Genomic DNA, 27,583 nt, shown 5'->3' on the forward strand with positions numbered 1-27,583 from the left:
TATACGAATAGATGGGAATGAAAAAGTGGTTAAAATAGCTAAAAAGGGCGCATCGCTTGAAGTTTGCTCCGTAGACGTCCCAATTAGATTGGGCAAGATTAAGAAGAGGTGAGAGGTGCACATGATTGACCAAGCGGGAAAGACGTGGGTCCAATTGCTGGTCTGTAAAGTGTCGAAAATTATGGGAAGGTCTTACAACATTAGACTAATAAAGTTGCTTCTATCATTAAAAAAAGGAGACTGTAGACTTATGACGGGTATTCTGACTGGACACCGCCTTCTGGCCTCACATGCCTTTAAATTAAGCTTGGTCAGTGATAGGGGTGATATAGGAAGTGCGGGTTGGGGGAGGAAACGATCGAGCATGTTCTCTGCTCTGCGCTTGCCAGGCTTAGACTCCAGCTAATAGAAGAAGCAAGCGGCATAGGCCTTAGAAAGCTGTTAGCATATGCTAAGATGACGGAGTTATTTTATAATATAGGATCTGGTTTTTGATAGGGTTTTTCAGTTTGGTTGTTAAATAAACTTCTGGTAACACTACAGACTCATTCAGTCTATGGTCCTCATCGACCGGTTCAAACTGGCCTAACCTGAGGCAAAGAAACATGAAAGGAGGAAATGAAACGGAGAAGATAGCGCAAACTGAAAGTTGGAAAGTAAAGGTAAAGTTAAAAAAGTGAACTTTATGGATACATTCAGTCTATGTCAGATCTTTATTAACCGGCCAGTTCAACCTAAAGGTAAAAGTAGAAACACAGGGAAAAGAGGAAACGATGATGATAACAACAAAAAAATCTAACCTATAGTGGGGTCGAAAATGAAGCCGAAAATGGCTATAGCTATCTAAAATAAAATAACGTGCTAAAAATGAGCTTTGGTAGGCGTTACGGAACGAGTCCTAAGTCGGCCGGATAACCCATGTACGGGATTTGGATTTTACTCGCCTCTAACTATCGACATGCCTTACTCCGCTGCGGTTTGCTGATTATCTTCATGCGCCCTACGCGGTTTTGAACGTGCTGCAATGAATAAATGCCCAAAGGCCTCGGTAGCTATTTAGATCATGATATTCGCTCTGTCTCTAAATAGAAAAAACACACACACATAGACACACCGTCGTCCAAACATATTTTGCATAAGAGTTGATATCTTATTTTTTACCAACGATTCGCTTCGTTGCTGAGCTACTCGGCAGGTTGTCCCTTGTTTCCCAGCGCTTCTCTTATTTTTTTTTGCGGGAAGTTGTCATTCTCAATTTGTCATAGTCCGACACTAGGGTTTAGAAATCGGTTGCTCAACTCCCTTGCTATCTGGCAATGAGTGCAAATGTTCCCTCCATAACTTAAGCCCGTCCTGTACGTGAACAATATTATTCCTATCAGCTAACATATGATACTCTACGCAGGCACTGCGTTCAGCCGCTTGTTCGCTTCTTCTAACTATATATATCTCTCTCTGTCTCCCCCGCTTGCAAATACCGCAAGTTGTTGTGGGCGATCCACTTCTTTCGAAGGCAATGCGACATTCTTCGGGTCGATTTGTTGCTCCGAGCTCGCTGGAGCCTATTGATCATGCAAACTTCTTTGCACAGTGTTCTTTTGTATTCATATTGTTGCGTTGATTTTCCGACAGGGTGGATAAGTGATGTATATTAGAAAGCATTTGCGTCATCCTTTTTCAACTGTGGTTTGGAGACAAACCGGTTTCGGCGTTGCGCCATTATCAGTGTAGATTTTCGTTCTGAACGAGGCACCAAAACAAATTTGACAAGGGATGACGGAAAATCATTTCAATATACTACATCAATTGTTTTTGTATCCTGGTTGCCACACGATAACGATATTTGAGCACTCGTGCTATGCAAGTCGTCGGTCGCGACGTGATATCTTTGGTGTTATGTTTTCTTCAACAAGAGATAGCCAGGTACTTTGATGTATATTTTCATGCGGCAAACGGGTGCTACATATAGGAGGTCGATATGTAGTCGACCAACCTTAACTCGTTGAGAGATGTCACATTATGGAATGTGATATGCATTTTTCGACGGTAGGACCCCAGCAACCTTGACGTTTATGAAGATTTTGATGATATGGTTGGGACAGCGATCCTTATCTACGTCGACCGCATTCTCGAGTAGACGCAGAGAAAATATATGTTGAAAAACTCCGCCTTGATACCGATCACGAAAAAACGCTTGTTCACAGCCGTGAACGACTTTTTACTACACTGACTGCGTCTTTCTGTGCTCTATGGCAGATGCCACGAAGTCCTATTGTCCTCCTAGCGTATCTGAGCTTGGCAGCGGTGACTTTGAAAGTATCCAGATATCCAGGCTTTCATTTAATAAACACAAGATTAATTATTGAAGTTTAGAAAGTCTGTATTATAAACAAAAAAAATTAGTTAAAAATAATTTTTTTGTTTGCAATTTAATTTTTGTTTTTTTTTTCAGAGTATCCCAATTGACTGGCTATGAACCGCAGGACCTCATTGAAAAAACCCTCTATCAGTATATACACGTGTCGGACATCGGACCAATGAGTTGCGCCCACAATATACGTAAGTGCGAGTGCAATACGGGCGTGTGTGTGCCGTTGTTTTCATAAAAATTAAAATTAAATCATAACAAAAGCAAAAACATAAATTTACATGAACTACGAACAATTGTTTAACTCTCAGAAAATTATTTTAAAATCCTTTCAATGCATTTACATAAATATTTATTTATTTATTTTTATACCAACAACACACGCCCTTGCTTTTCCAACTAATTTGCATTGTTTTTGTTTTTTTTTTGTTTATTTTATTTTGAAATATATTTTTTCCTTTTGTATTGCAGTGATATATAAAGGACAAGTCACCACCAAATATTATCGTTTCCTGACGAAGGGTGGCGGTTGGGTTTGGGTGCAATCGTATGCGACAGTGGTGCATAATACCCGTTCATCGCGTACACACTGTATTGTTAGTGTAAATTATGTCCTTAGGTGAGTTGGTTGCGAATTGAATTAAAACAAAACATTACTACATTCTAACTGATGTGTATGTATGTATGTATGTTGCATGAAAACGAAGTATGATTTAGTTTTCTTAAGTAATAAGAGCAACCATTAACTGGTGGATTAGGTAACGTCGCTGTTAAAAAAACATTTGTCCTGCTCAAGTGTTACAATAGCAACGCTCCCAGATAAGACAGGGTGTAGTAAATACTTGGAGGGTGTTATTCTTCTTCAAACATGTTTTATGAGTCGTTTATTTTGAAAGTGGTTTAAGTCCTTTAAAAAAAAAAATGGAGTTAATGATAACATCAATCACAATCCTATATAATCTATTTTTTTATAAACAATTTAAGTCTAGTATTATTAAAATCGCTATGATTTTGGGCACTTAAAAATTACTTAGCTAACAAAATCCAAAAAAAAATATTTTGAAACTGGTTTAAGTCCACTGAAATAAAACTTATTATTTAATATTTGTCACCCGGTCTATGAAAAGGTGGCTTATGACTCAAAAAAGATATTGCGAGAAACAGCTGTTTACAGCTGTAAATTGTTTAAGGATACGTTGGATGCGATTTATAAAAAATGGTTTATAAAGAATGGAAGTGGATAAAGAGTACAAAATACTTCCCTTGTCTGGGAAGACCAAGAACTTCAACAAAATAAAACTAACACCATTATACAAAAATGTACGTCCCATTTCAACTCCTAAGTATGTATAAGGATATGATGGAGTTACTAAGGTATATACAACCTATGCACCACGAATATTTTAACAACCTCACACATAATCTAAATGAGGAAAAAATTATGGCAAAATTTTCAATATTATCTTTAATAAATAAATGAATGTAAATTTAATTTTTTAATAAATTAATTAATATTTATTTTTTAAAACATTTTTTTAATTACATAAATAAAAATCTGTATCTAATAGAGCTTACGATTTCTCGAACATGTTCGAGAAGAGATTTCGCACGAGTCTCGCCTTCTTGCGAGATTCTCGAATTACTCGTAAGGCTTGTGAGAAACTCGAATTACTCGTAAGGCTCGTGAGATTCTCGAATCTCGAATTACTCGTAAGATTTGCGAGAAACTCGAATCTCGAACTACTCGTAAGGCTCGTGAGATTCTCGAATCTCGAATTACTCGTAAGGCTCGCGAACTTCTCGACATTCAACTTAATCGATTCATTGGCTGTTTTATATAGAGATTTCGATTTCTTCTGGAGCACAAGCCAAAATGTCCGCAAAACCACAAGTAAAAAACCCCGAAATGTTAGAATATTGCCAATGCAGCGACTGAATTGAAAGTTGAGAAGATGGCGAGTATTACGAGTAATTCGAGATTCGAGAATCTCGCGAGCCTTACGAGTAATTCGAGAATCTCGCGAGAAGCCATGTTCTTGATGTCTCGTTGAAAAATAAAATATTGCGAATAAAATTATATGTATAATAACTATGTTTTGAGTTAAATGTCATTGAAGCAATATAATCAACAAAAAAGTCACAACTAAAAAAAAAAACAAGTGTATAACTACTGTCCATACAGCGATTAAGTAAGGATGTTGAGAAGCTCGCGAGATTTACGAGGACTTTGAGACACGAAAATCTCGCTTGTGTTCGAGAAGAAATCGTAAGCTCTAGTATCTAATTTCGGTTTTATTATTTTTTTATAGTAAAGTTTACAAAACATAGCCATAAAAAAATTAATACTACTTAACAATATTTTTGAAACAAATCAAACACAAACCCTTAAATATCTCAATATAAGAAAAAATGGACTTAAACCACTTTCAAAATAAACGACTCATATATGAAAATTGGTTTGCCTACATTTTAAAAGTGTATCTCGCTCCACCTCTTCACTCTCTTTTCCATTCTCTTCTGCTTTATCTTTCATTTTTCTTCTCATTCTTGTTCATCCCTTATTGCATTTATCTTCTTCCACTCCGTAACCCATTACCACTCCTACTACCGCTCCCACTCCCTACTCCTACTAATACTTCCACTTACACTCACACCCACTCCTACTCGCACTAGCATTTCCACTTCCACTTCTAGTTCCACCCCACTACACGCCATGTTCCACTTCCACTCCCTCTACCTTTCTCACTTCAATTTCCTTATTTATGGAGTTTATAGCAAATATGAAGTGCCTACTTCACCTGGCCGGCCACTAAGAAGCTATATGACAATAACATTGGTACAATTTTTAAATTAGCATTCATCTTTATCCCGTACCTCTGGTCTGCCACTAGGCATAAGCATTTTCCTTCCCTTTGTGGTGGGGGAACCCTCGTCAATACTCATTATATGCCCTTTTAACATTGGCATTTCATTGGAGGTGGCGTCCTGTTACATGTAGCAAACTAAAGGCCTTGAAAAATATCACACCCTTGCCCTTACAGCAAGGTCGTCCTACTACACACTGCAGACTTAAAGGTAAATTTTTTTTACCAACATGCCAAACACTGCAGACTTTAGATAATAGTCTTTCTCAACATCCCTCACACTATACCTGAATGCCCTCACAAAAATCCACCGAAGGGACTTGATAATGGGCATGGTAAAAGGGCCATGAGAAAGTACTTTTCAAACTGGGTATTTTGTCACTGCTAGAACAACAGGGTACATTTAAGATGTAGGAAGATAATTGAGTCTGCCCGATAATATTCCCCTTTGTGGTATATCTACTTTCACAGTAAACAGTGGCATTTGTCATCCTGTAGCTCCTGAAAAAAAAATTCTTTGTAAATTCTTGTCTCTCCTTCCTTCTCTCCATGTCTCCTCAATATTTTTCCCCTTTCACTTTCTAAATTTTTTCTCTGTTACTCCCACATAATTCCTTTCCCTCAACCTCCCGCTATTGTTCTTCGTTTCCTTCTCCAGGTTCCGCTCAAATGTATCTCAAATAATAAGCTAGTCAAGGATCAGTGACTGCTACTTCTCAGTTACAGTGATTTGTAACCATCTCTGTGACTGAAAGGTGATAGAAGGCCAGTAGGATGTAAATTGCACTTCACAATCATGCTTACCAATAATCGCAGTCACAGGCCCAATCAAAGCTTCTGTCCCAGCATGATATACATATAGCTGCAACACAAATCACAGGTTCATTCATTCATACTATCGTAGCTAATTGTTCCTACGACGAGAGCTTGGCTAGTACTGTGATTGTCATTATTGGTATGAGTGTTTTGCGAGAAGTGGGAGTCGATTTACAACACAATTGTTTCGGGCTTTCATGGACTGAAAAACCCTATTAAAAACTAGGACCTATGTTATAAAATAACTCCGTCCTCTTGGCAAATACTAGAAGTTTCCTAGGACTTAAGCCATTTGCTGCTTCTAGATCTGACATCTGTATCACTCCTAATAGCTGCAGTCTTGGCCTGGCAATCTCGCCTAGTCTAATTGGGACGTCTGTGGAGCAAGCTTCAAGGGATGCGCCCTTTTTAGCTAGTTCGTCCGCTTTTTCATTCCCATCTATTCCCATATGTCCTGAGACCCAACATAGATGTCTGCTTCTCCCTGTCCCGATTCTCTTCAGAGACAGCTTACACTCTAACATGCATTTAGATGCTATGCTATGCGAAATTATTGCCTTAATTGCTGCTTGGCTGTCAATATAAAAGTTAACACGGTTGCTGCTTAAGCTATTCTCTTCCAGTGTTTCCACTGCTTTGGTTACGGCTAATATTTGCGCTTGGAAAACGCTACAGTAATCCGGCAGTCTGTAGGATCTGTTTATTTCTGGATCGGATAGGGAATCGGGTAGTCTGTTCATCTTGTGATTGATGACGCTATACTACTATTGCCCTATGGTCGGCGCTCAAGCTGCTCCGAGGCACAGAGCCTGGTTGCAGTTGTTAACGCTATGTTCTTTGCTACCAGGTCTATAGGTGGAATGCGCAGAATGGCATACAGTGCAGCCGTCGTGGTTGTTTTCAGGGCGCCCGAAATGCTAAGCATTGGTAGCCTGCATACCCCGTCTAATTTTTTTTGAGGTGGGTTGTTTTTTGTGTGGCTTTCCACCAAACAAAATGTTAGTGTCAGTATATTGGTCAGCGCGGGTTCGTATCAGCGGAGCACTTAAAACAGCACCTACCTTGGTACTAAATGTAATGCTGAGCATGAATCTAGTGCATAAGGCCGTTTATGGGGCTTCTTGGCCTTGGATGTGGGATTACTCACTTCGGGAAATCCAGAATTCTTAGCAAGCTCGACTCTATCCCCGAGAAGGACAGTCTGCTTTATGCAGACAGCTGTCCCCCGTGCAATCTTTCCCTCGAGAGAGCACTGGGGATGAGTTTCACCTGAGTCAGTGAACTGATTAAGTAGTTCACGGATAGTCCGAAGTTGGACGGCATGGTTGGTGGACAAGTTTTCTGCCAAGAGCTCGATGTGATACGATCAAGGATGGTTTGGGATTGTCTGACCTCGCTTGCGATTGCGTCGAACTATTTTGAGATAAAGATCATCTGAGTCACTGGTAATAGCAGTATCTCGGTCTACATTCACACGATTCTCTTATGGGTACAACTAAACTGGATGTGGCGGAGAGTTTGGAGACTCGCTGCTCACCTGCTGTATGCTCCTGTATAGATGGGCTTCGAGCCTACTAAGCAAAGGCCGGAGCAGACCTATTCAAAGGTTTGAGAGCGCAGCATAGCAGTATGGGAAATAGATCAGAAGGATTGGCAGGGTCATGTTTAATGATCTTTTTAAATACATTTACCTATATACATACATACATTCATACAAAACGCATACACAAAAAATGTAGACATACGTATACATATACATATGTATGTACATGTATTTTGTACATCTCACCTTTCCCGTTTTAATTCATTGTTGCCTTTTTTCATCCACTTTTTTCAGCGCGCAGGAGGCCAAAGACTTGATTCTCAATGAAATACAAACGGGCGTGGTTAAGAGTGAGCCAATCAGCGCTTCGTCTACGTTGACGCCATCTTTACATGCGGCACATGCGTCTGCCACCGTCATCACGCATCCCGCTCTTAGTAATGGCATCGCAGCGGGTTCATCACCAAGTTGCGTAGCACTAAGCATAAGCCCTAAACTAGATCAGTGTTATGATACGGCTGGCGGCGTTCATCTACCACCAAATGTGCTCACACCGGTGCTGACGGGCGGCAGCAGTAGCAGTGGGGGAGGAGGAAGTAGTAGCGCGCACAATAACAATAATAGTAATAATAACAACAATAATGCCTATATGTCTGAACATCATCTAATGCATACACAACATCAACATCATCATCCGCATTTACATATGCATCCGCATCCACATGCGCACCTACATCAGCAGCAGCATGCGCCACATTTACATCACATGCATGCGCACCCTCACGCTCATCACGCTCATGCTCACGAAGTGCCACCTCACCACCCACCAACACAAACACAACATGATAACCTCAATTATACGCAACTCTTCCCGCCGATCAATGATCTTATTGTGAGCTCATCAACGAGCAGTGGTGCCATCATCGGTCACCATGAGATGCAATATCCGGACACAACGTCAGCTGGCCCCGGCGTATATTATAGTAATGGAGCTGCGGTTACTGCCAACAATAATAGCACTTCGGCGACTGGTGAGTCGCATTATTATTATGATGCCGCGTCAGTTGACGTATCCTCAGCATCAACTTTGGTATTGAATAGACCGTACTCAGCAAATTCGAATAGTTGTTCCAGCAGTTCGGAGAGTGAACGGCAAATGTCGACGGGGAATGCTTCGATTGTGACAGGCACCTCACCACAAACGTCATACAGTGAGCTGAGTCATACGTTTGAATTGCATTACCTGTCGGATAGTAGCTCGCATCAGCAAGCAGTTTTGGTGGGCTCGGCATCCGCGCAGCAACAACAACAACAACACATCCAACATATGGAAATGGAACATCACCAGCATGCGCATCACCATCAGCAACAACAGTTGCAACAAACTTTGACGACGAGTCATATGCAACAGCCGACGGTACAAACGCAATCGCAACACCCCCAATCGCAGTCACAGCAACCGCAAATACAAATGGATCACCAACAACAACAAATTCATTCACAAAACCAGCAGACACAGTTGCTGGAACAGTCGCAACAACAGCAACATGTGCTAGTCGCTCATCAACTGCAACAACAAGATCAACAGCAGCAACAAGAGCATATTGCGCGCTCATTTGCAGTTGCCGTGGAAAAGGGTGTTAGCGTACCGCCTCAATATACTAGCGTCATTGTTGATCCTCATCATCATCATTATATTCCAAATGATTTTGTACATTAGCATTTGCTTGAAATGGCCATCCGCAGGCTCGTCACTAGTAGTAAAGCATAAAAGCTAAGCTCTTGTTGTGGCTGACGTGCATTTCTGGTATCGTCGGTATCTCGTTGTGGCCCCTATAGGGGTTACAACGCATTGTTGTTATTTTTAGTGTATAAGGCCTACTTATAATTAAGTTTATTTACATACATAAATTGGACTGAGTCGCAAGCAAGTATTTTTTATTTTGTAAGTTTACCGTTTTCGCCTCTTTCCTATTTATCGGTGTTGTACGCAGGTAGGCAATACACGGCGGACGTTGGATGATCAAACTTAGATAATACGAACCTATTCAGAGGGTACAAAAATATATGAATTCGGGCGTCACTTGGTCTATGCAAGTTTCTCTATTGTGACACCACGTAAGATAACGGCGGCCTAAGCTATATTTCCTTAGAGTCTTAGTTTAGAAATGCCATAGTTTCGATTAAAACTGATCTCGACCCTGGATAAATCCAGAATGATACAAGAACGAAATACTTTCGCCCAGTTCTGGTAAATGCTGGATAGTCAAGCATGAAGTGCCTCGGTGATCACTCCTCCTCCATGCAGCTGCAGAAAGAGTTTTCCAGTATATTAAGACATATGGATACCCATTGGATAGTGAGCCGTCAAAACAACTATCACCATTTATAGATGAACCTTGGTTGAACCCAAGGATATCTGATGTATATTGGACCGATTTTCCGTCATTCCTTGTCAAATTTGGTTTCCAGACAAACCGGTTTTTGCGTTGTGCCATCATCAGTGTTGATTTTCGTTCTCGGTAGACCGGCTGCCATCAAATCCCGGCCAGAAGAGCCTATCTACCCTGCCAGAGGCTGTGTCTGTTCATACTATAAACGGCCAGTGGAACTCTGAGCTCCCTGAGTCCTTATCTTAATTTAGTTCGAGACAATCGTGAGCACGGCCAGGCACCCTCAATTGCTGAACTCCGCAGTTAAATAGAACCCATTGACTATGCCAGTGGATGTTAAATTCTCTAACCATTCATTGTATTAGGCATCTCATCAGCCGCAATCTTACCGTACCGACTGCAGCTGATACAATAATCAGCCAGCTCGAATTTGTGGTTACATCGAGTCCTAAAAGAAGCCACCCTTCCCTTCGAAATTTAATCTGTGCATCTAGCTAAACAGTCCGTTGGCTAAGATAAGTCCCTTTCCCCAATCTCTCGCCGGATTTAGAGGTGTAGCTTGCTCGAATGGCAGTTGTCGACTCACACTAGTCTGTTCTGTCTGGAATAAAGTTGATCTTGGTAAGAAAAATTGAGTGTCCGAAGTCGGAAAACCCGTCGCCAAAATCACCACTTCTTAGTAATAAGATCCACCACCATGTTATCTAATGACAGGGTATGTGTTTTTTAAGAGGCTAGATGTGTTCGGAATATACAATAATTTGCATCATAGGGAGAAGCTACTCCAATCTAATCTGTCGAAAGCTTGCAGCTGGGTGGCTTGACCACGACGGCGAACACTAGGACAAATATAGGTGAACTGCTACGGTCACAGCGGCTGTGAATATTTTTGCTTAGACAGTAGGTTATATAAAGCAGGAAGTAAGAGAGGTTTATATCACTAAACTTGCTTAAAGTGTTCCAAAATCAATACGAGATAAAAACTGAAGGATCCGAGACATAAGATGAAAAGTTTACTTAGACCGAATCCACACTGGTTAAAGCCAACCAATTCCTTGAAGGTGGGTTCAATTGAAAGCACGTATTGATGATACGGAGAACACAGCTCGACTTTCTGGTCATATGTCCCCTACATCTTGGTGCAACTAGGCCTGCTTACCATTGTTATTGTTTCACAAATAGCAACTTTTTCGGTACAAGGATTAATGTGTCCACCTAATTGCATATGATCAATCAAGAAGTAAGGCCTGGATTGGAGCTGCAACATCTCTAAGACCAAATAGAAATCATACACTATACTATATAAATCTTAGGTACTAGCCTAAGAAAATGGCTCATATCTCTAAAAAGAGAATACTTGCGGTTCCTGATGAGCGCACTATCACAGCATATCCTTCTGGCATCACACGCTTTTATATTAGACCTCGTCTTTGGCAACAGATCTCTAAAGTATGTGTTGCAAGCGGAAACGAACTTATTTAGCCAAGCCAGAGCAGTTCTACCTAATTAGATACACTTCCTCGACGCCAGTTTTAAGTAAAAAGAAATAAATATCCCTATGCTATCATTGAGTTTTTAACATGAAGAGCCTGTATCACACTTGAGTAGCAGCTCTAGTGAGCATCTCTGCTAGCATCGAGATCCCAAAACAGACGCAGGCTTATATATCAGATGTGACATTTCGGTAATGGTAACCAAACTTTATAGGTGTATCGCTGCCAGAATAATAGCTTATACTGTTGGAAGTCTATCTAAAGATGTAGGTCCCTCCAATTTGTAGCGTACTACAGCCGTCTGATGACGACCGAAAGAGGTTGTTGTTGTTGTTGTTGTAGCAATAAGGTTATTCCCCGAAGGCTTTGGGGAGTGTTATCGGTGTGATGGTCCTTTGAGGGATACAGATCCGGTACGCTCCGGTAACACAGCACCATTAAGGTGCTAGCCCGGCCATCTCGGGAACGATTTATATGGCCACATTAAACCTTCAGGTCATCCTTCCCTCGTCTGCTAGTGAAACTGGATTCGCCACTGATAGGTGAGGTTGACAATTGGGTTTGGAGAAGCTATATATTGCGCTGTCAACCTGAGAGGGTTGCGTTACAAAGCCCCTTGAATCGGGTATTTTAGCCGCCTCTTACGACAGGCATACCTACCGCGGGTATATTCTGACCCCCTAACCCGCTGGGGCAGCATATCTCTAAAGTATGTGTTGCAAGAAGAAACGAACATATTTATTTAGCCGAGGCCAGACCAGTTCAACCTAATTAGATACGCCCCCGTTAGTGACCCGATGCTAGTTTTAAGTAAAAACAAATGAATATTCCTATGCTATCATTGAGGTTTTAACTTGAATACTCTGTATCACGCTTGAGTAGCAGCTCTAGTGAGCATCTCTGCTAGCATCGAGGTCCCAACACAGACGCAGGCATATATATTAGCTGACATTTCGGTAATGGTCACCAAACTCTATAGTGTATCGCAGCCAGAATGATGGCTTCTACTGTTGGAAGTCTATCTGATGCTGCAGGTCCCTCCAATTTGTCCCGTTACGCTACAGCCGTCTAATGATGACCGACAGAGGTCTTCGACTTTATTGCCTACTAGCAGTATATACTTATAACTACTAAACTTGCGGTCAGTGATATAGCATTTTCAGGTCAAATGAAACTTTTTTCATTTCAAATGAAACTTTTTTCAAGTCAAATGAAACCATACTACTAAGGTAATTGTCAATATATTTATATCGTACTTTATAACAGTGGAGAGATCATTTTTAACTATGCTGAATAACATAACCATAAAAAGTGATCTTTTCTACTCTATGGCGCAGTTGCATTACACTTCACTCGTTTGGGCCTTTGAAAACATATATATTTGTTTTTATTCCATTATTTTTCATTGTATATTGTATTTAAATGTAATACTTAGAATATATATATTAGAATGGGTCGATTTATTAACCGATATGACGCCATCGATTTTTCGATAGGATTTGGAGTCAGCAAAAAAAGTTTCACTACGCATACCCAAAAAAATAATTTTCGAGCCTGCGAAATTTTATTTTTTTTTTACTTTTTTTTACTTTGATTTTTAAGGGTTTTTTTCATGACCTACTAAAAAAAATTTCATATGTATACCCTGTCCAACCCAAAAACGTCCGCTAAAAACGTTGGTATACATGAAAATTATACAATCAAATGAAAATTTTATAGTGTTCATAGTGTTTAATGTGACAAAGTGTACCACAAATCGATGGTACCGATTTTCTATGTAATTAATGGTGTAATTTTTGTAAATTTTATTTATTTTTCATTTGTAATTTTGTCAACCGCCACATCTAAAAATATTACGCCCCTAATGATGCCAAGGAAATTTGGCAAAACGTTGGGCCGTAAGGTGGAATAAACTTTGTTTTATTCGCACTACAACGAAATAGATCAGAGTAGTTTAAAGGAAACTTAATTTCCGAAATTTTTTTTAGTAGGTCATGAAAAAACCCTTAAAAATCAAAGTAACAAAAAGTAAAAAAAAATAAAATTTCGCAGGCTCGAAAATTATTTTTTTGGGTATGCGTAGTGAAACTTTTTTTGCTGACTCCAAATCCTATCGAAAAATCGATGGCGCCATATCGGTTAATAAATCGACCCATTCTAATATATATATTCTAAGTATTACATTTAAATACAATATACAATGAAAAATAATGGAATAAAAACAAATATATATGTTTTCAAAGGCCCAAACGAGTGAAGTGTAATGCAACTGCGCCATAGAGTAGAAAAGATCACTTTTTATGGTTATGTTATTCAGCATAGTTAAAAATGATCTCTCCACTGTTATAAAGTACGATATAAATATATTGACAATTACCTTAGTAGTATGGTTTCATTTGACTTGAAAAAAGTTTCATTTGAAATGAAAAAAGGTTCATTAGACCTTAAAATGCTATAGAAAGAAAGAATACTTCTTGGCTATTTTATATTACGCGGTTAAAAACTAGAGCTTATATTTTAAGCCAATCACCGGTTTAAGTAATTTTTTTTGCCTACATTTAAAATCTTTTAATTACTTCTCTATTTTCTAATTTATTCGGTTTCAATTTTAAACTTTAGCAAACAATTTAACAAAGTTTAAAATCGCTAAATTATTAGGAAAACAAATATTAAAAAATTTAAAAATATAAACTTTTAAACATTTCTGGTTTTAATACAAAACCGAAAAGTTTGAATTCGGTGCTAAAAATCTTATACTACATTCACATTGCGAGTTTATAGAGTATTTTCCTATTACTGTTAAACTCCAAAATTTCCCATAAACTTGGGTTAGTTGCGTAATGTTTACATAAAATAAAAACGAAAAATTACATTTCTGAAAAATGCTGTTTTTCACCATATTTTTTTATACATATGAAGATATACCCATTTGATATATCAGACAACGTCCATTTAATTTGTACTGTTTTAACTGCCTGTGTATACTTTTCTGGTTTAATATTCAAACAAAGCTCAGCGCTTTCCTCGTCACGAAAACTGATATAATCTAAATTTTAAACCAAATTTGGTTTGGTATTATATGTAGTACAAAAAAAGTTTCATATTTAGGTTCAAACTTTTAACCGTGCAGATTTACTTAAATTTGTTTCAACTAAAACTCAGATTAATTAAATCTGAGGTTATTTTAAAATTTAGCTAATTTTTGTTTTAATTGGCAAAGATTTTTTTGTTGCAAGTGCAAAATGTTTTTTTTTTTTTCATTTACACTCATTTAAATTGTTAATCTGCTTAAACTAGGGGAAATTAAGATTACTTTGAAACGTTGCACAAAAATAAGTTTTATTTATTAATCAATATGTTATAGTTGTCAAGCCAAATTGTTTATGTATTCTCTTCATTTATAGCTATTTTATAAAATTGTATATAAAAATTTGTTTATAGAAGTCATAAAAAATATTTTTGGATTTAATCATTAACAATGAGTATGGACGCTGTTTTTTTAAATTTTATTAAATTATTGTATTTTTTTTTGTTGTGACATAAAAAACAGAAAAGAATTAGGCTTACTGGCTGATCCATAGTGGAATGACCAGATGATATAACTAGCGTACGATGTACGCTATCTGAAACGGTAGGGATGTATTCTCAACGGTCAGAAGGGGGTAAAATTTTTACCCGCTTTGAAAAAATAAGAGTAGAAAAATAAATACATTGCTACGAAAGCCAACACAGAAACATTGCTTTTTTCAGCATACCAGTGCCACCTAAGGCCAATGCAAAAGGGGATAAAAAGAACAAATGGGAGTTTACATTCAATTCGGCCACCAAAACTGTGATGAACAGTAAAATTCGATGGTTGCGGCCAAAGTAAACTGCTGTTGAAACTTTCATTGAAAATGCGGACATAAAAAGAAGATGTATTATGTGAAGTTATTTAGTTGAAATAGACTGCCTTTTGCGGCATTTAAATGGGTTTCGAGTTCGATAAAAAGTTTAACAGTCACAATGGGAAATGATCGTAAATGTATTTGCATCCCTAAAACTCCATCTGCTCTGTCGTTAAGAGTCGGAAGTTAAACATACGCCCTTCTAATATATTATACAAACTTGATCAAAAGATCCCCCAAAAGCTCTTGACAGTTAAATTTATGAAGTATTACTAATGATAGAAAGTTGCGGCAGGCTAGAACTAGAAAATGATGATCTGAAGCGAGCCGGATTCATATGTTCTAAAATACAATTCATAACTGTAACATTCCTCTCATCTTAGTGGTCTGATTTTTAGGGAAAAACAGCAACTGTGAGGTAAATTTTTTTTGTATATTTAGAATACCATGGGTTTAGCAAAGTTTTTTTTTATAAATAAGGTATAATACTACAACTTTGATGTTGTTGTAGGAATGACAAAAACATTCCTCGCAAGTCTTCAGGACCGCTGCACAAGGGAAAATCCTTGGTTGGATATGACGTGAATACAAATAGTTTGTTTTAACAAAGACATGTTTAAATTTTTTAGGAACAAATCAAATATATATATATAATGGAAACATCAACAATGTAGGCGTAATGGGTTAGCATGGCCTGACTTATGGAAGTCCAAACCAAACACACCCAAAAGATGAATCTCTGTAATTAAATCCAGTAAAGGTCCATCGAAATACAGCCTGGTTTATTTGAAAAAAAAAAAAATCCTAAAAGTGACATATTTTACTCCTGAATAATACAAAGAACAACACTTTTCGGGGACAAAATTGGTGAACATTTTTCAGATAGCCGAATGATAGAACAAACAAGTCAAGGTGTCTAAGTTCGGGTGTAACCGAACATTATATACGCAGCGTTAGCTTCAATTGTACATTTCATTTCAGATAAATTACTTTTCTACATAACACGTGGCACCGCCCGTTAAAAAAAAATGCCCCCCCCCCCCCCCCCCCCCCCCCCCCATTTCCTCTTACAATAAAACTTGATAAGTGAAATATCATTGATTCAAAACTATTGTAACGAATTTACTGAAATTCCTCTTATATGCAACCTTCTACTAATGTTCGAATCACTAAACTGTTGAATAAATAACTCCAATATTGAATAATGCAAAAATGGTCTTTATTAGACTACTTGAAAATAACACTTATACTTCGCAACTGATAGCTTGCTTAAATAAAACTGATTGTCGTGCCTCAACTGTTGCTGCTTTTTATACTGTTTGGTTTCCTCGTTGATATATTTCTAGGCGCTTCTATTTCTAGAATTTACTAGTTAATTATCAGCTATAAAATTATCAACTATAACTACGTTTATAGCTTCTCATATGCGCGTGTATATGTGAGTGATACTTGCACAAATGATTGCATACTTTCGGGAGTATCTCAGATATATGCATGTATTTGTGCGTTGCTGTTATTGTTGTTGTTGTTGTAGGGATTAGGTTACTCCCCGAAGGCTTTGGGGAGTGTTATCGACGTGATGGTCCTTTGTCGGATACAGATCCGATACGCTCCGGTAACACAGCACCATTAAGGTGCTGGCCCGACCATCTCGGGAACGATTTATATGGCCACATTGAACCTTCAGGCCATCCCTCCCTCTCCACCCCCAAGTTTCATGAGGAGCTTGGGGTTGCCAGAGCCTCGTCTGTTAGTGAAACGGGATTCGCCGCTCGAAGGTGAGGTTGACAATTGGGTTGGAGAAGCTATATATTGCGCTACACAACCCCTTGAATCCCTTAAATCTTTTGTGCGTTGCTCTCCGCTGCTTGTATGTACATATGTGTAGACATAATGATTAATTTGGTTATGTGCATACAAGTCACTGCTCAGTATCGGCTTAGAGATGATAGTATACCTTAGTGTTGCAAATATTCGTCACACTATTTTTTGCTAAGTTATAACTTATTATTCAAGTCAAGGGTCGTTTTGTATCTAAGTTGCCGCGGTCTTTAACCGATCCCGTCCATTTTTACTAGAAATATTTTTTGCTATAGGGAAAATCCGTATACCCAATTTTATTACGATCCGTTAATTTTTCTTCGAGTTATGGCCCCCGAAACCTCTACCTAATAGATAAATTGCTTAGTCATATAAAAGGGCAAGTGCCACACCCATTTTCAAAAATTTTAGTGTTTTCCAATTCAATGTTATAATTCAATTTAAAAAGTAAAATTCTATTGATACAAAGCTCTTCTTCACTAAGATATAGCTTATTACTTTCGCCCACGACCCTTTTAAAAATCTTTTATATAAAAGTGGTCCTTAACCGATTTCGTTAATTTTTCTTCAAAGCATTCCTTATAGTAAAGGCAACCTCTCTGCCGAATTTTATTACGATAGGTTTACCGATTTTTGATTAATAATATTTGTAAAGCTTATTTTATTACAAGTGGGCGGTGCCACACCCATTTTAAAAATTTTTATCAAGTCTCAAAATCACTCCACACGTGAAATTTCAACATTCTAGGTGTATTATTTACTAAATAGTCAGGTTTTTTGTGTTTTCCAAAATGTTATATATATAAAAAGTGGGTGTGGTTATGATCCGATTTCGCTTTTTCAATACCAATCTATTCTGTGTCCAGATAAGCTCGTCTACCAAATTTGGTGAAGATATCTCAATATTTACTCAAGTTATCGTGTTAACGGACGGACGGACATGGCTCAATCAAATTTTTTTTCGATATTGATGATTTTGATATATGGAAGTCTATATCTTTCTCGATGCCTTTATACCTGTACAACCCACCGTTATCCAATCAAAGTTAATATACCCTGTGTGCAAAGCACGCTGAGCATAAAAATAATTTAGAGCAAGACAAATGACGGCTTGCTTCACCTGGTTATTCCACCATGTGGCTGATCATAATGAAATGAATATTCTGGTGTTGTCATACCCTTGACGTTTTCTCTTATTTTGCCATGTTCGGCATGCATATTTAAGAGGGTTGTCTATTATACATAACTGCCTTTGAATTGTACTACAATCAAAGTAGATTTTACTATACGTTTAAAAATATAACGACTTATAGCTACTAGAACTTTTTAAACGAAAAGTTAAAAAAAAAATTGTAGAAAACTAATTTTTTAAAGGAAGTTTGTGCGAAAAATGAAGCATTCAAAATTTATTACTTTTGCAGTATAAGAAAATACTGGTAAATAGAGCTGCCAAAAAAGTGAGGTTATGTTGTTGACATCACCTTTATTATTGCACTATCCTGGCTGATATTATAGCTTTTTCGATTCTGCCAAGGATCTCTTTCTCATTTTAATCATAATAAAAAATACAATAATTTAATAAGAAAGATAATTTTTTGTAACCAACGTTTAAAACTTTACGAATGTGAATCATAAAAAATAATGTATAAAACTTAAAGCGGATTTTGAAGCGTAACCTAAAAATAAAGCGCTCAAAATGAGAGAGCGTAAAAAAGTTAAAAAAATAATTTTTTCTATAATTATCCACAGCTCTTCAAAAACAACAAAAATTTATATTTAAATAAGTGTTTTGTTTTTAATAACTCATTTGTTAAAATGTTAATAATGCTTTTCACTACGCAAAACAAATTATTAGAAATAATATGTACATAAAAAAAAAAAAAATACATAATTGGTTATTTAAAGCTATAAATAATAAGCATAATGATCTTCATAAACTGTATTTACATACATACACAATAAATATGTATTGAATTATGTATAATAAAAACTAATTTTTTCTAAAAGTCGACGCTATTGCCGATTACCAGATTAATAGTGTAAAAATTGTGAAAAATAAGCTAAAGAATTATGTAAATAAAGTGATAAATATTTATAATAATAGGGCTGTGTAATTTTTTCTTAAAACAGCAAGTACATTTTTTTCGGGAGAGGACTTTAGATGACGCTCTGGGGACATCCCCAAAAAAATTTAAATCCCTGCAAACACTGTGGTATCATATTTTTCACTTTTTAAAAACGTTCTAATGCCATCTTTCCGGATCCCACTTAGTGTTTCTGAGTTGCGAGCAAGTGCTAAAAATATGATTTCAACACTTCCTATGGCAATCGGTTCGCTTACCGCAGTAACTCGAGGTTGTTTGCTCGACTAAAAGCAGTCATTTCAATTTAACATTGCTCAATATATCTCGTATTGCTAATAAAATTAAAGAAAAAAAAAAAATTTTTTAAAAATAAGCTTTTATTATTGGTTAATAAAATTAACTAAAAAGTAAAAAATAAATTGACTTTAAAGAAATATAACACTTTATAAGTTCATTGTAACCGATGTATATTGGAACGATTTTCCGTCATCCCTTGTCAAATTTGGTTTTCAGACTAATGCATGTTACATTGTGATAGCAAGAAAAGGAGGTCCTAAATGTTCTTAATTATACCATCAAAATTTAACCCTTTGTCAGGCAAGACTGTCTGCAGGTCTTTACTTTTTACGTATTCACATTCAAATCGTATAACGCTCGCTTGCTGTAAGGTAACGGTTCATTGAATATTAAACGTTCTTTCTTCCTAATTCACAAAAAAAGCTCTTAAGTGGAACTATTCAACTGTTTTGTTAGTTCTTGTGCGAGACGGAGTGAAAAGTGACGCATAAATTGTCCTAGAAAGTTTTCATATTTAAAATTAATAAAAAAGTGATTTCCAGTGAATTAATTTAATTGGGAATTTTTAAGGTAAGTTAAAATGTTGTTGATTTTCATATTTCATGTTTGGCTCAATATCGATCAAAGAAAATATGGTGCTTTTTAGTGTTTTGTTAAGACTTTCCCTGGATCATCTTGCCCGGGTATTGTTAACAAAAATTACTGATTTGATGGAGTAGCGCAACACTAGTTTATTGTGGTAAACTTGCTGTTTCCTTACTTTTAACGTCTTTAAAAGCTAGTTTTGTATGTGGTACTGGTATTTTCAGAAAATGAAAGAAGGTACACCACAGAAAAAAGAAGATACCGTGCGAAAAAGCCACAGGAGCTGACTAACGAAGATAAAAGAAAGAAATTCAATCTATCTTCAATGACAGACGAAGAAATCGAGCAGTTGATGAACTTAAATATTTTGTCTGATGAAGATTCTGAGAACGAAGATGATAGCGACAGTATAGCAGACCGATATTACGTTGTTGATCAGAAGTGATAACGGTAGTTTTAGATGAGATAGACAATCACAATTGTGAAAAGTGAGATGGACTTTTACTGAATCTTAGCGTACTTACTGATGTTTCAGCAGCAACGGTAGCTTCAAAAACACAAAGGCTCCCACCTGAACCAATAGATAAAGTATCGGATCCTAACACCACACCACTCGATATGCAACCATCTACTTCTAAAGCTTCCTCTTAACACGTACTACTATCAGAAAGGCCAGTAAGCCACCAAAAAGACCGCATTCAACATTACCAACTGTTGACCCTAGAAAACAGGTAAGTGGATACTATGACACGCATATTTTATTATCTACTTGATATGGCGATCACCAATGCCTTCATATTATATCGTCGAAATAATTCACCATATTCCGGGAGCAACCAACGGGTAAAAGGTTTGACGTTATACCAATTTCGTTTGGAGTTAGCTAAAGCTCTGTGTGCTTCTACTGATAGGCCAACAGTCGGACGGCCCCCGAGCATCCCACGTGTTATCCACAGTAAAAAAGCGATTGGTAAAAGAGTAATACACCCCCGGGAGGACATACGATATGATAGGTTTGACCATATTCTTGAGTGGAGTTCAAAAAACTCGTGCAAGCTTTGCAAGAAATCAGATACAAATACCATTTGTACAAAATTTCAAATACATTTATGTTACTCAAGTAGCAAAAACTGTTTCAAAGATTATCACACTCATGAATAATGTAAAAGCAATACCGTAATACTTTTCTTACCGTTTACGAACTATTTTTCTTGAATAAAGTTGTTTTATTATATTAAATATCTGTTTAATTACCTCGTTAAGTTTCTATTCTTACACGGGCAAGACCGTCTACAGACGGTCTCCAAATTTTGGGGCCTAGCGCCAAAACTAGACGGAGTTTTAGAAATCCGATTTCGAATATGACCTCAGCGAAAAGAAATTATACATAAAATAAAATTTTCAAATCCAAAATTTTGCTATTTCTATTTTGCCCGTCTAATGGTTAACACGCTTTTTATTAGAACAATTAGGACTGTGACATAAACTGTAAGATTTAATATCTTAGGTGTAAAGTTTTAATGTTAAAAATTTATAATTATGTACAATATGGAATTTTTTTGTCGCACACGAAAAATCCCAATTATCGTTAAAGTTTACAGTGAACTTATAAAGTGTTATATTTCTTTACAGTCAATTTATTTTTTAATTTTTAGTTAATTTTATTAACCAATAATAAAAGCTTATTTTTAAAAAAGTTTTTTGGTGTTTTAATTTTATTTTTATTAGCATGGAAATGCATATTTATATCAATGACAGGTAATACAAGTAAGGATAGGTCGTGCACAGCCGAAGACTTCAAACCTTTCATGAATGGAGCTTGGTAATAATCTTATCCCATTTGTAATATCCGAATAATCGGCTGTGTAAGATATGTGCTATAGCTATATCGAACAGATTTACATACTTAAGAGACATTTTCGATAAATATAAAATAAACAAGTAAGAAAGTCTAAGCTCGGGTGAAACCGAACATTACTTACCCAGCTGTGCACTTGGAACGCCGTTGTTTATAAGGCTGCGCAATAGTACATATGTACATATATGGATATATTCGGAACTCATTTTCGTTCAAAAGAAGGAAGAAGGATACAGAGGCTACCTCTTATAAAATTCAGCGGATAAAAGTGCAGTTTAACAGTTGTAGCTATGAAATAAATATTTATGCCAAACTTCGTTCGCATTGGGAGATTTTTGTTCGACTTAGGGCAGTATGAGTATTTTGGAAAGGTTACAAAAAAAAAAAGGGGCGGGTCGCGCCTATTTGCAAATTTTTTTTTACGTTTTATCCTTAGCTCAACCATACCACTGCTAAGGTATAATATCAGTCAAATGTAGTTAAATACCATCGAGCTAGTGCAAACTTTGTTAAGGTTGAACCTTTAGGAAAAGTGGGAGTGGTCTTTAATTGATTTTGATTATCTTAACTCAGTCTATATAATTTGGGAACGACAATGTCTCTGCCGAATTTCAATTTAATATCTTTATCGGCCGTAAGGCATGTTAAAGTTCCAACGCCCATATCATAAATTTTTTTCCGTTTTTCTAAATGTTCGATAGCGAAAACGTTTGCGTGGTTATCGCCCGATTTCACTCATTTTCAATACCAATCTATACTGAGTCCAGATAAGCCCCTATATCGAATTTGGTTTAGATATCTCTATATAATTCAAATCGTCGCGTTAACGGATGTTATAAAAGTTATAATACCCTGTGTACAAGTGCAGCTGGGTATAAAAATGCTATACGACACCAGTTGAGATATAATTTATTCAAAGCCTACTATGTCATTAAATTTATAGGGAGTTCTAACCTTGCAGAACTTTCTGTACCAGTGCTTAAATGAAATAATTCAGCTTAAAAAATTTAAAACTCTAATTAGATATCCAATTAAATAGATCCTATAAAAAATCGGGTCCCTATGTAGTTTAAACTCGTAATATAAAGGACTCTTCGAAATTATATTTCACTGGTAGTTGTACTTGATATTTAATAAATTGCCATGAGCTTTCGTTTTGTTATTATAATAAACACTTTAAATGAAAATCGGTTCGGATGTATACATTCAGATAAGATTAAGTAACTTATAACGAAAAAACTATTAAAACATTGCTAGTCTTCTTGCTGTACAAGGAAATATTTTTTGGACACCGGTGTTGCATGTGCGCAAAAGGGTTAAAAATACGGTCCTATGGTACACGTATCACTTAACCTATGTGAACTTAATACCACAATTCAATTGTACAAATATAGAAACTAGCAATTAAGTACAATTAAAATTTCCATTGAAAAAGAATAAACATAACAACTTTGAATTTGTTATTTTGGTAGATCAAAAGCTGTTTGTTTAGCTGATTTAGAGTTTGTATTACGCTTGACGCATTAACCATAAAAAATTAAAATGATAAACAAATTAAGTGGTTCTTGGCGCGATTTATCCCGAGCAGATTTACGACGAACTTCTCTTCGAATTTGCGTCTTGCTCCCTTTTGATTTTCCCTACAAATTGGCAGACGGGACCTACATATTTTATGCCGACTCCAAACGGAAGCTGATGCAAGGGAGATGCATTTTCACTGAAAAGCTTTTCATAGTAGAAATACGCTTGGAGTGTATGCCAAATCACTGCCGAGGGGCGACGAGTTTGGACATATTTTTTTTTCAAATTGAAGAACTTGTTCTGAGTTTTTGATGTTGCTTTGGCCGGCGCTTGAACTCAGGACCTTTGGTGTGGTATGCGAAGAACACTCCCACCGCACTACGACGGCCACTTTTTATCAAATGGTTTGAGATTTTTCAGGCACACGGTAGAAAATTTGAGCCTAAATCGGAAAAATTTTGGACATATTATCAAACCAAATTTTGTTTAAATATAGATTAAAATGGTCTTCCTGAAAATGAGTGCTTAGAACTGGGTTTCAATTGAAACTGGAGTAGTCAACACTTAAAGTTATAAAAATAAAATAAAAATAGTGGGCGATTCCCAGTAATCCTTTCTACACATTTCTGGTTCGGAACTAGACCTAAATTACGAAATAAATACAGGTTCGGTACTAACATAATTTGACCAAGTTATAAAATGGACAGCGTGGGTTTTTATTTTTCATATTTAATTTGAGAAATATGTTATCTACAAAAAAACTGCTACCAGCTTTAAGTAACTTCGACTACGAATATGATTTCTTTTCCCAAACTTTTCCACTGGCTCGGAAGTATCGATAAATGCTCTAATATCGTACCTGAAGCAGCATTTAGAATTTTCTCTTTGGTTTGGAACCAACGAAATAGTACAAAGAAAACAAGTAAGCTGTCATTTTGGCACTAATTTGGAAATACCGAAATAGTTCCAATAAACCAACTAGTCCCAAAGTGGAAATATGTATTTAGTTCGGACCTATAGAGAAGTTAATGCAACTCAAACAAACCAGGACCATGTTAAATTCGCCAGTTGGAAGCATGTAAAAGATATAGAGGGCCTAGTAGAGGTTCCGAATAGCCTAGAAACGCACAAGTTTTGAACTAGAGATTTTTCCTACAGAGTTGCTCTACCTACTGTGTAAGAAATCATTTTCAAACACCTTATGTGTATAACACAATTTTTTGAAAAAGGTTCGAACACTTGCAGCACTTTTTACAAATAATATTTGTTATTTTTGAATTTTCAGTACCAAATTTAAACTCTTGGGATAAATTTTAAAACCGGACGTTTCTATTCCAGTTTATATTTTTAGATTTTTGAAGCCTTTAGCCGTCGCTTTAAACCCAGAAGTGGCTACAAGTTTGTATTTTTGAAACTTTTTTAGTTTTGTTTTAAAACAATTTTAATATTTTAAACTTATTGTTATTATTATTAAAACTTGTTTTAATTTGAAATTTAATAAAATTAAAAAAGACAATAAATATTAAATTGAGAGGTTTCCAATTTATTAGCAAAATGTTTTAAAGTGTTTAAACCGATTAATGGTTAAAAACTTAGGCACAGATTTCTTACCGTGCGCTTACACCGCACCCGGAAATTTCATTCAGACCAATTCTAAATATTCTCGCGGAATTTTGTTCTCGCGGATTTTTTTATTCCCGTGGAAAAATTCCTCCAATTCTTTTTTCCTAGGGAGAAGAATAATTGGGGAATAGGAATTTCGAATTTTCGAAGTCAGCTGTTTTGTCAATTGAAATTTTGTTGCGCATTTCTTATTTTGTTTAAAAAATTGAAAAGTTTAATTATTGTTGCCAATTGGTTTGAAATTAAGAAATAAGGTATAAACAATGCACATTATTGGATTTTATGTGGTATTCACTGAAATGAGTAATGAATTAGTGCCACAGCAACATCAACAGAGGAGCATAGGAAGAAGACCGGCGGGATAACACAAATCCGCCGGAGTTGCCTGCATTCATTCTGCAAAGCAATTTTCTGGCGGGCAAGTCGAGTTAAGTTCGCCTTTCGTCATATGCCAAAATCTATTTAAGCTTCCTTAAAAATCCTTGCGCAATTTCTGTATGGCTGCATATGCGAAGAGCTCTTCCGTTGCTTATGATATACTTTTCGACTTAAAATAAAGAATATTGTGGTTGTTGTTGTTGTTGTATTAACAGTGAGAATATTGTGGTAGAATGTAAATACATATTTTATCACAAATTTGTACAAATAAGTGTTCCTTCTTAAAATAACCAATTTCCTTTAACTATTTTGATGCATTCCCTTTAATTTAACTAGTGAAAAAACTACTATGAAATGGCAGAGAAATCTCCCTCTACCTCACATTCATAATACCTACTTTTCTCCCATTACCGGTTTCCGCTTTGTCGAACATTGTTCAGAATAGGAGGAAAGGGAGAAGTGAAAAAACTCACAAGGAGTTTTTATTTAGAATACGAGGAATGGGAGAAGGGAAAAAACTCGCACGGAATTTTCGTTTAGAATTGGGCTGATTGTTTCATCTCTGCATATAAATAGCGCTCACAAAATTTTGCTTGCCTTAGTTACTTTATACTTAACGAGCAGCGTAAAACGTTAGGAACTAAAATGTATTTACATAATCATATCGCGATCTTGGTTGTCCTTCTTAGCTATATTGTGACCTGTATACATTCGCAAACTGATTGACGTTTTTTGGTAGCATTATTTGAGGAAAAACAATAATAAACCCACATCGTTTTACACGCGTAACATATGACGTGACTGTATTAGAACACCGTCAATGTTGGAATTACCCCACGGAAACACGAATGTATTGTGCTCTAAGTAACAAAAAAATTTGTAATGAAGGTGCTGAAGCACCGGGCGTCATGAAAAGAGATCTTTGTACGGTGGGAATATTTGAATCTGGTGGGTCACACGACAATAAGCTACTTTCTGTAGCTGTTCTTCATACCTTTCATGAATGTAGCCGAGCAATAATCGTGTTCTATTCGTAGTATCCAAGTAATCGGCTACATAAAATATGTTATATATGGAGAACGGCGGTGGCCACCGTGGTGTGATGGTAGTGTGCTCCGCCTACCACACCGAATGCCCTGGGCTCACAACCCGGGCAAAGCAACATCAAAATTTTAGAAATAAGGTTTTTCAATTAAAAAAAAAATTTCTAAGCGGGGTCGCCCCTCGGCAGTGTTTGGCAAGCACTCCGAGTGTATTTCTGCCATGAAAAGCTCTCAGTGAAAACTCATCTGCCTCGCAAATGCCGTTCGGAGTCGGCATAAAACAAGTAGGTCCCGTCCCGCCAATTTGTAGGCAAAATCAAGACGAGCACGACGCAAATTGAAAGAGAAGCTCGGCCTTAGATCTCTTCGGAGGTTATCGCGCCTTACATTTATTTTTTTTTATATATGGAGAACATATAAAAAAGCTTAAACAACATTTTAAGAGGACACAAAGTTTCACGTTTTTTGTGGTCTGCATGAGAAAGCTCTGAGCATGAATTACTTATCTGAAAAAATTTAATATATTACAACAGGCTCCATTTTATGTCACAATTACAATATTGTAACGAATATTAGCAACACTAAGGGTACTGTCATCTCTAAGCCGATGCTAAGCAGTGACGTGAATGCACATCAATAATTCAATCATTATGTCTACACATATGTACGTTTACGCAGCTGAGAAGCAACGCACAATCACATGCATATATCTGAGATACTCCCGAAAGTATGCAATGAGAGAAGCTATAAAATCGTGCAATTGTAGTTACAGCTGAGAAATTTGATAGCTGATGGTCAACTAGTAGATTCTGGAAATGGAAGCGCTTAGAAGATGCGAACGAGGAAATCAAAGAGTATAAAAGGCAGCGACAGATAGAGGCACTAGAATCAGTTTTGATTAAGACGCTATCTGGCGAGCAATAGCAGTATTATTTATTGTGAAGTACTTTAATAAAGGCCATTTTTCCATTATTCAATATTGGAGTTATTTATTCAACAGTTTAGTGAT

The 27,583-nt window shown here is 36.7% G+C and overlaps 1 protein-coding gene across 3 annotated transcripts in view; it reads left to right on the forward strand.

The window, feature by feature from the left end:
- Positions 1 to 12,824, forward strand: part of sim (single-minded) — a 144,549-nt gene extending 131,725 nt beyond the window's left edge. For all 3 annotated transcript variants that reach the window (XM_067761768.1, XM_067761767.1, XM_067761766.1), the window contains 3 exons: positions 2,453 to 2,559; positions 2,840 to 2,987; positions 7,886 to 12,824. In XM_067761768.1, the coding sequence (XP_067617869.1) occupies positions 2,453 to 2,559; positions 2,840 to 2,987; positions 7,886 to 9,311 (1,681 nt within the window). In that variant the 3' untranslated portion in view covers positions 9,312 to 12,824. The remainder of the gene's footprint in view (positions 1 to 2,452; positions 2,560 to 2,839; positions 2,988 to 7,885) is intronic.
- The last annotated feature ends 14,759 nt before the right edge of the window (positions 12,825 to 27,583 follow it).

Source organism: Eurosta solidaginis, chromosome 1 (assembly GCF_040869045.1).
Source record: "Eurosta solidaginis isolate ZX-2024a chromosome 1, ASM4086904v1, whole genome shotgun sequence".
Classification (NCBI taxonomy): Eukaryota; Metazoa; Arthropoda; class Insecta; order Diptera; family Tephritidae; genus Eurosta; species Eurosta solidaginis.